The 14,235-nt window shown below is 40.6% G+C and overlaps 1 protein-coding gene across 1 annotated transcript in view; it reads left to right on the top strand.

The window, feature by feature from the left end:
• MTCL3 (MTCL family member 3) overlaps nucleotides 1-13,761 on the top strand; it is a 29,762-nt gene extending 16,001 nt beyond the window's left edge. Inside the window, 3 exon segments of the mRNA XM_084514385.1 lie at nucleotides 11,302-11,373; nucleotides 12,002-13,262; nucleotides 13,265-13,761. Of these exon segments, the coding sequence (XP_084370511.1) occupies nucleotides 11,302-11,373; nucleotides 12,002-13,262; nucleotides 13,265-13,302 (1,371 nt within the window). The 3' untranslated portion in view covers nucleotides 13,303-13,761.
• The last annotated feature ends 474 nt before the right edge of the window (nucleotides 13,762-14,235 follow it).

The following is a 14,235-nucleotide window of genomic DNA, read 5'->3' as shown; positions in this document are numbered from 1 at the left end:
TAGGTGGAGCTCCTGGACCCATGTGGTGTGGATGGAAGCCCCATGTGAAGCTCATCAGGGTAATCAAGGTTATTAACATGCTCAGGCCTCTAGCAGTACCCCAGGGGACTGGATCAATAGGATCCATGGCTGAGCACAACTGTGGTGAGCTGGAAGCCAGTGACCCTCTGACACTGCTCAAGAAGGGACTGAAGCCCTTGTGCTGAACTGAAATGGGGCCCATGGGCAGAGTGCATGAGTGAAGGTGGTCAGAGCCACTAAGGCAGACCTTTGGGTGCCATGAGGGCCCTGGATGGAGAAGAATAATGGGGTGTGTGCATGCATATGAATCATATCAATATATATAAATACCTAATGGGAGGGTAGGAAAAAAGTGGAGTCAGATTCATTTCTTTGGTGCCCAGTGACAGGCAATAGGCACAAATTGCAGTGCTGCCAATTCTGTTTAAGCATAAGAAAACATTTTTGCTGTGAAGGTGATCAAACACTAGAACACGTTGGTTGTAGAGGAAGGAGTCTTCATCCTTCAAGATACGCAAGACCCCACAGGACATGGCATTGGGACGCCTGCTTTATTTGACTCTGCTCTGAGCACAGGGATTAGATTAGATCTCCAGAAGTTGATTTCAACCTTAACTATTTCGTGATTCTTTGATTTTTTTTCTCACTTCTGTTGTCTGTAATTGGCAATAAAAAGCATAATCTAACATCTCATTTTGCAGCAGAGCGTACAGGGGTAGAAAAGGTCAGTTCTGGAAGAGAGGAGAGGAAATGGTTTCCAGGTTACTTCTGTTAAACAGGGAGACTTGTGAGTCTGTAAAATTGTCTTCTCAGGCAGAACACAGCCAGTGAACAGGAGATCAGATGCAGGTACATCAAGGGCATTTTCCCTGCTGCTCTGATGTGCCCACAGAGCAACTAGTTTGTTCTGTGCAATATAGCACTGTGTGTGTGTGCAGAGTATTAAACCTTCCATCAGACAGATACCTCACATGCATTAAGGGGAGTGATGTATGACAAATGAAGTATAACAAAGAAAGTACCAGCAGTGGGGAATACTGCCCAATGAATAGCTGCTGTGGCTGGGCTGTACAACAGTAAAGACTGTGATTGTGCAACGTGATTCTTCATTGATTACCACTGTGCTAGTTGTGCTCTGTCTCTTAACAGTCCTGTAAATGTACTACAGTTAGAAGAGCAGAACGGCATGTTTTGAGCCATCTTCTATTAGGCTCTTACATTTGCATATGTTTATAACAATGGTTTGTGGTGTATAGAGGCGAGTCACTTAACAGGAAGAGCATCCAGGTATAGGGTGTGCTGGGCGCTGTGATCTGCCACACTGCCCTTCTGAAGTGTACTAGACAGGAACAAGAACACCAAGCTTATGATATTTGTTCACTGCAACCTGGAGGTTTATTCTTACTGCAGTGTTTGTAAGATCAAGAAATGCAACCCTCTGGCATTTTAAGATCCAGGTCTTGATAATGCTCCACAGTTATGATTTGCAAACATTGCATTTATTAATCTGAAGTAAAGGGCAGTGGATTAAGCTTTGATAGGTGCAGGTAATTTTTTTGAAGTGTTTGTTTCTGCTGAGATGTTTTGGCATATTATATATTTTTTCTTCCTATTGCTCACATTAACAATAGCACATTGAGATGTGTAGAGTGAGTGGATATCAATTCTGTTTTGCTTTGTCTGATCCTAGTTGTATGATTGTGTTAATTGAATTTGACTGTCTCAGCCGTGAGTTCAGGTTAGGATAATAACCAAGCTCTTTGCTTAGGTCACAGATGAATACTTGCACTTACAGTATATTTGCCATGCATCTGTTTCCATCACTGTTGTGTATAATGAGAGGCTTCTATGTCCCTGTAAAGCATGACTGATGATGACATCAAAGTGGCCTAATTACCAAGAGTGTTTTATATTACAGGCTTGGCTGAATTATTTCAATTTTTACAGATGCTTGCAGTTTAGAGCTTTGATTAAGTGACTAATTAGAAGCACCAGTAACAGTGCCCCTGAAAGAGTTTTGAACTGGAATGTTGCCTTGATGATATACAGACACAAATACACTCAGAAGGTTCATTTTCCTTGTGGCGTGCTTCTCCAAGTAGTGTTGCTGAGTTCCCAGACTTTGGTAGAGTTTCATACAGTTGAAGTTGAGGCCAGAACTGTGTAATATGATCAGCCAGTCTGGCCTCTTGAATACCATGGGTCACAGAATGTCTCAAGACATTTTATTTAAACAATACCTACTTTTCAGAAAAAGTTGCTGGTCTTCTGTGAACATTGACAGCTACAAACAGCCTACCACAACTCTTCCTGAACTGTTCTAATAATGGGTAAAATTTTGCACCTCTCTTCTCATCTGAACTAGCTGAAGGCCAGTTACCAGCCTGCTACTGTGCTACATTCCAGCATGAGAATGATGAGTCTAGCATCAATGCTGTGTTTGTTCATTTTAATCTGCATGCTTAGGGTTGATATCATTTAGGCATCTAAAAATAAAGCTGTTAACCTAAGATAGGAATTTGGCCTCCATCGAAGAAGAAAGATGGGCACTGCTTGAAAGTGGTTCATTGCACTGGTCTGAGGGTGGCACAACTGTGGAAAGGAACATCCGTCTCTAGAGACTTCACAGGGAACCTCAGTTTTGACATCTACTTCCTAGGACTAATTAAGCCATTTGGTCACCATGGTGGTTTCACTGCCCTCTCACACTCCCTCAAAAGAACAGGAGGAGAAAACATGATGAAAAAGGCTCATGGGTTGAGATAGGGACAGGGAGATCACTCACCAGTTACTGTCACAGGCAAAATAAAACTCAGCATAATGGAATTAATGTAATTTATTGCCTGTTGATAACAAACTAGAGCAGTGAGAAATAAAAACACCTCCCCCCATCCACCCTCTTCCACCTCCTCTTGCCCCAAGCAGCCCAGGGAACAGGGAATGGGGGCTGTGGTCAGTCCCTAATGCTTCATCTCTGCTGCTCCTTCGTGGTCCCTCTCTGCCCCTGCTCTCCATGGGGTCCCTCCCATGGATGCCGTCCTTCCTGAACTGAGCCTGCAGGGGCTGCTCACAGGCAGCAGCTCTTCAAGCACTGCTCCCACACGGCTCCATACCATGGGGTCCATCCCCCAGGAGCAAACTGCTCCAGCACGGGTCCCCCATGGGTGGGCGGCAGCTCCCCCCAAACCCCCTGCTCCTGCGGGGGCTCCTCTCTACAGGCTGCAGCATGGAGATCTGCTCCACATGGGACCCATGGGTTGCAGGGGGACAGCCTGCTCCACCAGGGGCTGCTCCACAGGCCACAGGGGAACTGTTGGTGTGGTGCCTGGAGCACCTCCTGCCCTCCTGCTGCACTCACCTTGGGCTCTGCAGGGCTGCTTCTCTCACATTTTTCTCACTGCTTTCTCCCAGCTGCTGTTGCACAGCCTTTTTATTATAATTTTTATTTTTATTTTTTCCCCTTCCTTAAATCTGCTCTCCCAGAGGCCCACCCAGTGACACTCCCTGGCTCAGCTCTGGCCAGCAGCAGGTCTCTTTTGGATCCGTCTGGAGCTGGCTCTGATCTGACATGGGGCAACTGCTAGGCTCTCTCTCAGCCCCCCTGCTACAAAAACCTTGATTTATAAGCTTTATACAGTCACAAAAGTACACTTGAACATCACTTCAGCTGATTATCCTCTTTGACCCTGTAGTCTTTTTCAGAGATGTAGCTTTTCAGGTTCCTTCTGTATTGTCTAGGCTGTTTTCCTATTGTCTTAGCATAGCTTTCATTCTGTTTTCACATGTGTATTATCACACTTAGTCATGTTTAAACATAAGTTATTTCAGTGCACCTAGGTAGTATGAGTGACTCTCCTTTTTAACATTTTTCCAACCTTCATCTGCAGTTTAAATCCATGATTATTTTATGTTTTTCCCAGGCAGGAGTGAAAAATGTTAATTAGCGTAGGACCAAGAATTGATTCCTGTGAGACCCCATTAGGACTGCTGTGGTGTTAATTTGCAGGTGATTTGCTGGCTCAGTGACATTTATGATAAATGCAGAAGAGTGGATGTTTGCTCATGACGGCTAGTTAAAAATGCATCCCAGTGATCAAATATTTATAATGAGCTGAAGACTTCATTTTAGAATGAAATTTCCTCATTCCTGGCAAAGGGAACCTTTAAATAAGAATCTTACAGCACATCTACATGCAGATTTTACGTCAGCCTATGATCTACAGCCCCTTCCCTTTCTGGGAATGAGCATCTTTAAAAATCTAAGCAAGTCACTGGTCCCCTGCTCTAGCCAATGCTGCAGTAATCTATTTCTCTCATCTCCATCTTTGTCTGGTAGAAATACTGGGAAAAGCACTGGGTGCAGGCTTGTGAGTGTAATATACCAGACAGAGAGCATAAGATACGAGATAGAGTGAGAAAAGTGGGTGAGAGGATGTCCAAACTGCAAAAAAGTCTTCCCTCCATTTTAAACTCTAGACTCCCTGGTTCATTTTTGTGATGTGTGTTCTTGACATGAGTTGCTCAACAAAACATAGATTTAATTTGTGGCAGTGATACACTGGCATAACTTCAGAGCACTGCAGTCCGGTCCTCAGTTTTCAATCATCTAAATTCCTAAACACCTTTAAAACTTCCCCTCATGTCATATTATATATAGAAAATATTTCTCAGCCAATTTGCAGAATGTACTATAAAACTTCCCCAAGGAAATAAAGACAAAAAAGAGATGAAGAGAAAAAGAAGACCCCTCTTTCTAGTGAGAAGATAGAGTGGTGATTGCTGACATGTGAGAAATGGATTTCTTTCCTCTGTTAACAGAAAATCTCCTTCTCACTGTGAAGACCTCTAGACCAAGTGTAGATTTCAGAATTTTTCCTAACTGAATCCATCTCAAATTTTTGCATCCTCTCTACTGTAAATTTTTTTTTTTTTTTTTTTTTGTGAGTTGTTCCTGTGACCAGAAGTGCTGTCTCTGGTGCACAGACTTGTAGGGAGAGCTGCAAAGCTCCTTTCTCTGTTGTGTGCCTGGAAACCTAAATGAGTTCGTATACATGTGCATGTTGTTGATGCCACCATTCCTTGTGAATCCAGCTGAGTGACTTTAAGAGCTGACTGTGCATGCTCTTCAGTATAAAATGAACTTGAAACCACTGTACACCTGTGGTCAGCCCCCAGCTTTGCAGAGCTAGCTTCTGTATACATCTCTACTGAGCAGTGTATGTAAAACTTTATTTTGATTTGGTAAAATCTGAGATGTATTTTACTGATAACTTCCACGTCCATGTCTGTGATTTATGATTATTGCTGTTGTTGTATGGTGGTTTTTTGAGCTGTGTTGGTATACTGTCTGTCATACTGGCAGTCCCAGATAACAGCTGGGGTGCATTGTACTGGGCACTGTGCAAACCCTGACAAAAAGACTGACTCTTTTCTCTCAGAAAACATAAATAATGAAGCTGACAAATAAACAGCAATTTAGACAAGCACTAGTAAACAGATTTAACTAGCATCACTCTGCAACAAAATACCTTATTCCAGCGTTTTCACTTCAGAGGATTCATGTTCTGAGATTTACTCTTGCATTTCAGGATTAGGGAGCTGAGTGTTAGCTGATGCTGATTTCTGCATCCATAATGAAGCCTAGTTGGATAGTGCTGGGGAACTAAGCATGTCTAGCTCATTCATCATTTAAAAGGTTCAAATGGCAGGAGGCATCTTCCTCTTCAGGAATTTTCTTTCACTCTTTTCAGATATACTGGTAGATGAGGGAGTGTACGATCACAGAAAAATGAAGTATCAGAATCAGTTGGCTATTTGACCTGGTCATATGGAGAGCTTTGAAAAGGCAGCTTTCATCTTCTACTGCTCAGGATTTTATTCAAATAGGAAAACAGAGGAAGCAGGTGTCATGGAAGCAAATGTGCTGCTTTGTTTTATTCATTGCAAAGAATGTTTTTATCTGGTTGCATCACAGAGTTATCATTATTATAGGAAGAAGTTTTAGTATAATTGTATTATAATATAATTACATTATAGGAAGAAGTTCTTTATTATGAGTGTGGTGAGGCCCTGGCACAGGTTGCCCAGAGAAGCTGTGGATGCCCCATCCCTAGAGGTGTTCAAGGCCAGGCTGGATGGGGCTTTGGGCAACCTGGTCTGGTGGGAGGTATCCCTGCCCATGGCAGCAGGGTTGTAATTAGATGGTCTTTAAGGTCGCTTCCAATCCAAACCATTCTATTATTCTATGATTATTTACTGTAGTAATGTGTTTTTCATACAAAATGTAAAGGATTTCTCTAGGTAAAATTCAAGCGTGTGTCTTTTTCCCTCTTTATATTTTTTCTTTTTTCTTTTAATTTACAAACGAATAATGGCAAATGATCTGAAAATGATAACTGAAGTAATTCATAAATGAAAATGAAATAATTCAAACATTGCAGAATAGCTGTTCTCTTCTAAAATATGAAGATATTCAAAAAACTACATAATATATATTTTTCTCTCATTGATCTCATTTCATATTGTTCTTCAGCAGTGTTTTCAAATACACCAGTTTTAATATGAAGAGAACATTTTTAGAGCTATTAGGGGTATGCTTAGAACCACAGCTCGGTGTTTGGTTCATGGAGTTGGGTGCTGTGCTTTGCATTTCCCATATCCTCTGCATTTTCTTTCTTGCCTTAATTTTGCAGGCAAGTAATACTGAAATACTTGGGGCTGCTGCCCTTGAAACAGTGTGGAAGGAGTAGAGGGTGTGTGTGATTCTACATACTGGTACCAATGACAGACAAAGCCAGTGTCTTGAGTTTGTTACTGGTAAACAGCCACAGATTGGCTGGCATTTTAAGGAGTCCGTATGTGAAGAAGGTTGATAGAGTTGCAGAATAAAGGAGACGTTTTAAAAAACAAAGATTGCTTTCAGGAGACAGCGTATTTTCAGTTTGACAGCATGGAGAGTGTCCAGTTATTTTTTACTACATAATCTGATATGTTGAATTAGACTCAGTGGCAGTAAACTGAAAAATCTGTCTTGTGTCTGCTTTGATCCAGATCCATGAGCTAACCGACCATACTTGCCTGAAGGGAAAGTACAGTGAGAGTCTTAGGGCAAATTTCCATTTCCCTGATCACGGTCACTCAGTACCAGCGGCAAGTTTGTGCTGCCCCAAAGTTGTTCAATATTCAGTGACTTTTCATAGAATCACATAATGATTTGGGTTGGAAGGGACCTTAAAGACCATCCAGTTCCAACCCCCTGACATGGGCAGGGACACCTCCCACCAGATGAGGCAGATCAAAGGCTGTAAAGATGTTGCTTCATGACTATAAAGACGGTGTTAGGTTTGCTCTGATTTTTGAAAGCTTTGTTGATCTGTCACAGCAGTTAGGAGGCAGCTAACTGTGAGTGTGTACAGTGCAACTGTGTGGGAATGAGAAAGGCCAGTTGCAGCTGTGGAGGTTCAGACGCTGTACATCCTTTGCCTTGTCCTGCTCTGTGAGGAGGGATAAGGGCTGGTTGGGGAGCCCTGTGCACCCATATAACCCTTTATGTGTTGGGAATTCCTCCTGTGGTTGTATATATTGATTTTTTATATATTATATATATATATAAATATATATATATTTATATATATATTTTTTATATATTGATCATTTACCCTCGGATCAGGCTTGAAATAATCAACCTAAGTGTCTTGAAATCTTGTATGTTTTATTCAGGGCTTCTTTATAAATTGCAGGGAGATTTACTGTAGTCTAGAGTCAGGCAGTGATAACTGAGTTCATTTTACAGCTTTGCTACTTGGAGTGTGATGCTGTTATTTCATTGCATTGTATTTTTATAGAGTAGATTTCAGGTCTTTTTGTATCCGTGAAGCACTCAGCATCGCAGGTGGTTAGGATTGCACATTTGGATTGCAGCTTAAGGCTGGCAAGAGAAGGATTTTGCCATCTGGTCTTGAGAAGTGCTTAGCATCTCCAGCAAGACATTGGAATAACTCCAGTGAGGGGTCACTGGAGAACTGGTGCTGCTGAACATCACAACAGAATTGCCCATTGCATGTGATCCGGTGTGCATATAATGCAGACATTGTCTGTGGGCTTATCTAGGCTGTGGCAATTCCTCAGCGTTGCCAGGACACTGATGCAGCCTTATGTGTGCTCACAACAGTGAATGCTGGGATAGTCAGCTCAAACCTGGGTGTACTTCCTTCCTCCAGAGGTAAGCAGAGCTTGTACAATACAGGCATATATGCCCTACTTGCAGCTCTTATTATCCCTAGCACTGTTGAAATATTTCAATACTACTTGAGCAGTTTAGCAAACTCCCCATTGTAGATATCACAGTATGATAGGCATTTTTTGTTTATTCGTTTCTCCTGCAGATGGGTAGCTTGGTTCGAGGTTATTAAAACCATAAAGCTGTCTGGCTAGCATACTGATCAGATAGTACAAAGGCAGTCTTGTGTTTGTTACTTTTATTTTTCTCTTTTTAAAATTCATCATCATTAAATAGACTGAACTGAATGTAATTTTAAAAAAATGGAAGAAAAATTTTCTGAGCCCTGAAATTACCCTTTGCAACAAATTCTCAAAACCAGTTCTAAAATTTGAGTTTTGTTTTGTTTTGTTTTGTTTTTCTTTAGTTGAGAAACAGTAGAGGTGACCTCTAAGGGTAATTACAATATGCTTTGCGGTACACTGTGACATGGGAAAAGGCTCAGCAAGTGGAGAGTTATATTAAAAGAGGATCAAACACAAAGCTTTTTGAACAAACAACTTTTGAACTCTGAATAAATCTCTCAATATTGATTATTTATAGCAGGATATACTGCTTGATATGTGGCATTCTTCATTCAGTATGGGTATTGCCTCAGTGTCCTAACATGATGTTTATGGGGCACTGTGATTTTGAAGATGCCATCTGTCAGCTGCGGTGTGTAAATGAGATCTTAACCTCTGGTGAACAGAAATTGTGTCCTGGTGTTTTTCACAAGAAAAGAGATTATATAAATTCCTGCTGGGTCTAACCTACTTACCCAAATCATCCGGCCCATTGAATTGTGTATGTTCTTCATTGCTTTCTGCTATGAAATTATGTTAATACACACCATAATTTCATTGGTGAATATTATAAGCTTTGTGCATGGTTTGTTGTAATTCAAGTAGAGCAGAGTAGAAAGTCATGCCTAGTCATTAAATAGCCACAACTATTGTTGTAGTTAAAATGGAACTATCCTGACAATATCAAAAGGGACTTTAACATAAAAAAAAATAACAAAATAACAAAACAAAACAAAACAAACAAACAAACAAAAAACATAAAAGAGAGAAAGGAGAAACATAAGTTTTTAGTTTTATGTCAAGTCCATAAAAATACTTTCGGCCTCTAGGATTATTTTTTTTTTTTTGGTCATCTGAAACTTTTGAAACTTTTTCATATATCTCATATCTTCCAAAAAGTTGTAGGGTACACAAGAAGATGTAGTTCAGCATTTCAGAACCTCATTATGTGTGGAGAGATGCTGAGCTTGGCAAGAAGGAATTTATGTAATCAAGGAGAAATATAGCTTAACTATCCCTTAGTTACTTTATCAGTGGGTGGCATTGGCAAGAATCTGGTGCAAGCCAAAGTTTGCAGTGATAACTCTTCTGGAAAGGGGCTTTTTTATAGTGGTATAACTAATGGCAATGAACAGGAGGAAGATGTATCTCTGAAAGTTTAACTCTTTATAGATTTGCAATTCAGAAAGAAAAACAACAAAAAGCCTTCCACATGCACATATCAGTTCTGTAATAGGATAACTACTGGGTGACCCTGGAGAAGAATCATTTGTAGACTCAATCCCTAAGTAGTTAGCTTTATTTTTAAAGGAAGGGGTGAATTAATTTAACTATTCTTGTGTCTTTTCTAGATTCTTCTAGAATCCTGTGATTAGTATCTCAGCTAGATACCTATGCATCATCTTTGGCTTTATTGTCTTATCTGCTGAGAGCACTGAGCATTCCTTCAAGAGACTAAAAAATTTTGATTCTGATTCTTAGTGAATCCATCTGTGAATTTTAGTTCTTCTAAATCTGAGCTTATTTTAATTCTTGCATAACTCTATAGGGATTTTGAGCAAAAAGCCTTATAAGAAACTACCTCTTAAGGTTGCTTAGATTTACATTTGAGTCACTTCTATGGCATTGACTTTTCCTTTGGAGTGAGCAGTCCATGGAGCTTAACATTCATTAGGAAGGTGATCTGTAGAAGAAGGAGAAAAATTGGTACTAGCAGGCGAATACAGCAAAGGATTGTAATATACAGCATACTTGCCCATTGTACTCTGTTCCTTGAGGATTATGAACAGATTTGAATTCCCACCATATAGAACTGGATGGCTTTTAGACACAACTGCTTTCTCCCTGGCTGCCGCAGGGAAATGCATGTTTCTCGATTCCCAGTGGCACAAAGGGTCCTTTTACCAGAGAATAATCTCGGAGGGAGTTGGTGACAGTTGTATTCCTGTCCTGCTGCAGGGCCTACATTTTACCTGGGGAGCATAAAAACTGGGAACAGCTGCAAGTGGGATGTTATGTATTAACATATTTTCTCAGGCACTTTCCTCTCTCCTGCTGTTTTCTTGATGATCTGTATTGAGTGTTGACAGTGGGATGGTTGCAGTTGTTTTCCACTGCTACCGCTTGCCTGCTAATGAACTTTTTATTGTTAGCAATTATGAGATTTTTTTCCAGTAGGTTTTGAACCCAGTGCATCCTGCTATAAAAGCAGGAATTTCTTTCCTGTTCACTTTGGCTACATAGCACAGGTGAAGATACTATAGGAACATGTTCATATGGTGGTACACAGATGTGTTTGTGTGGTGCTGGTCACAAGCTAATTCACTTTGTGTAAGACTTTGTAGTCTGAGCAGCTTTAAGTCACATTTATTGAATACATTCAGAGAACAGAATGACCCCAGTGACCAGATCTATGTGTTTGTCTGCACAGAGTTTGTCTACAGTGTATGCCTGTGAGATGAGTGATGGTAGTCCACTGCAAGCTTGAAGCCTGTGGGTGGGACACAGAGAAAGATGTGCTTGTAGATACATGCCCAGGTCAGCTGGTGGGATGTCACTGACATTGATTATGTGGTTTGGCTGTGTGGTTTGCATCGTGTCAAGGATTAAAAGAAATTACTGCTTTTATGTTTGCATTTGTCTCACTGTTTAAAAAGAATGACTAAATTATATACATCTTCAGTGAAATATTCAGTGCCTCTCATTGTGTTGTTGCAGCAATCACTGAAAAGAAGAGGGAGCAAAGACCTACAAAAATCAGAAAAAAAGTCACAGCAGACACCAACAGAGGTATGTTAAAATATCAGTACTCTGGATCCTCATGTTTAGGCTTCAGGGACACTCTAGAAATGATGTATATGATGTATAAACACTTCAGCTGCTTGCTTTCTCTGGTGTTTTCTTTATATGTATATATGCTGCCAAATGGCGAACTTTTACCCCATACCTACAGTCATCTTGCATGGTGTCAGGGACCACCTAAATGAACCACTGGTGCTGCAACAGAACCCACCAGCTTACATGTGCTCTGTATACTTTAGGCAAAATAAGTAAACAGACCACCATTGGAACAAGATTATAGACTCTTTGTACACAAAGTTCAGGATTTTTGAGTGGTGTAAAGTCTGTTGCAGCATTGCAAGTCTCGAAAATACAAGGTGCCCCCAATTGTATTTTCTGGAGACTGTGCAGATTTTCATTGCAAGTAAAATAGGCTTTCTCCCTCTTTTAAATTTAAATATTTATTTCTCCTTCTTTTGCCAAATCAATGAAAAACAATGATCATGGGAAATCCTTTGTTTATAAAACCATGTACCTGTGATTGGTGATCTTGTAATTTAAGACCATCCACTGGAGGTCTCCTCTTTTACATCAAATTTCTTCAAATATTTTTTTTCCTTTTTTTTTTTTTCCTAAGGAGGACAATGAAGACCTGAAATGCCAGCTACAGTTTGTCAAAGAAGAAGCAGCTTTGATGAGGAAGAAAATGGCCAAGATTGATAAGGAGAAGGACAGATTTGAACATGAGCTGCAAAAATACAGATCATTTTATGGGGATTTGGACAGTCCCTTGCCAAAAGGTGAAGCAGGTGGGCCACCTACCACAAGAGAAGCTGAACTTAAGCTTCGATTGAGACTTGTGGAAGAGGAAGCTAACATTCTTGGGAGGAAAATAGTGGAGCTAGAAGTAGAAAATAGAGGACTGAAAGCAGAGCTTGATGATTTAAGAGGAGACGATTTCTCAGGGACCTCTAATCCGCTCCTGGGAGAACAGAGTGAATCTCTGTCAGAATTGCGACAGCATTTGCAGCTAGTAGAAGATGAAACAGAATTGCTGAGGAGAAATTTAGCTGATGTGGAAGAACAAAACAAGCGCATAACCGCTGAGTTGAACAAATACAAGTACAAGTCTGGGGCCCATGAGAGCTCCAGGCACCATGATAATGCCAAGACAGAAGCACTGCAGGAGGAGCTAAAAGCTGCACGAATGCAGATCAATGAGCTGAGTGGCAAAGTCATGCAACTCCAGTATGAGAACAGAGTTCTCATGTCCAACATGCAGCGCTATGATTTAGCCTCTCATCTTGGCATCCGTGGCAGCCCCAGAGACAGTGATGCAGAAAGTGATGCAGGAAAAAAGGAGAGCGATGATGATTCCCGCCCCCCTCACCGCAAAAGGGAAGGGCCCATTGGTGGGGAAAGTGACTCTGAAGAGGTACGAAACATCCGATGCCTGACACCCACGAGGTCTTTTTATCCAACACCATCTGGATGGCAGAAAAGCTTCACTGATAGGCAGCAGATGAAGGACATTCGCAGTGAAGCTGAGCGACTGGGCAAGACAATAGATCGCTTAATTTCTGACACAAGCACCATCATAACAGAGGCAAGAATTTATGTAGCTAATGGGGACCTGTTTGGACTGATGGATGAGGAAGACGATGGCAGCAGAATACGTGAGCATGAGCTTCTCTACCGGATCAACGCGCAGATGAAGGCGTTCAGGAAAGAGCTCCAGACTTTCATCGACAGACTTGAAGTTCCAAAGTCTTCAGATGATCGAAGTGCAGACGAACCTTTGTCAGTGAGTCAGGTAGACTTTTACTTATTACGGCCTACAGGTAAAAAGGCTTGGCCAAATGAATTAAGCCTAAAATTTGATGTATGGCATATTAAAATTCTTACACTAAACTGTGGACAAAAGTCTCTATTTCTTAAATTACTTAAAATCCTCATTTGGCCATATGAAACCTTGTTCTACCAAGGGGCCTACTCATGAACAGTGAATAAATCATGTCTGCATGAATTTAAAAGAATTATACTCTAGGTATAATAGAGAATATATTGTACTGTAGGAGGTGAAAGATTTTACTCCTTCTTCTGGCTTTGCAGATGCATTTGCCAGAGTTGTGCCTTCTAAAGCAGTGTATGATAGCATTTTTGGCACATAAATGAGCATGGTTATTTTCTTGGTGGTTGGGTCCCTGTTAAATTAATAAAAACAAAATGTATTAATTTTAAACAGGAGGAAGCATACAGTTTCCAAAATTATAAAGACTATGACAAACCACGGAGAAAAATAAACCATGAAAAATTATAAAGTCACAGAGCTGCACAGTAGCGTGTAAATATTGGAATTGCTGTAACTCATTGTATCTTTTGTTGAAAGGCTGTGGGTCACTGCTTACATGAAACAGTGTCTAGCGTCTTTTCTGCAGTTCTTTTTTATTCTTCTCTCATCCTCTAAGGAAAGAGCCAACAAGCATCCTGCATGTGATGTGCAGAGTTGTTCCAAAGAGGTTTTGGGGAGCAAATTCCTTGCTGACTCAAGATCTTCTGCCATGAAAAATGAAAATTACCTACCCTTATCTTATATTGCAATCCTATAGTTGGCAAATGCTGTTATTGCTCACGGTATTATCCAGATGTTTTAGTAAGTCTCTTGCTATGTTAATTTACTTGTGTTGTCCTGCTAGTTTACAGTCAAAGTAGGTACCAGGTGAAGCTGAAAGCTATTATTTCTTATCCCTATGCTGACTAATTAGTCTTTTGTTTCCTTGTATCAGAAAGTCACAGACGCAGTGAGTTTGAAGCTAATCATTTACTATACATGTACTGCATGAAATCAAACAGAAAAGATATTTGGCATGC

Source organism: Aythya ferina (assembly GCF_964211825.1).
Source record: "Aythya ferina genome assembly, chromosome: 3".
Taxonomy (NCBI): domain Eukaryota; kingdom Metazoa; phylum Chordata; class Aves; order Anseriformes; family Anatidae; genus Aythya; species Aythya ferina.
Note: the sequence above shows the minus strand (reverse complement) of the source record. Positions and strands in the feature narration are given on the sequence as shown.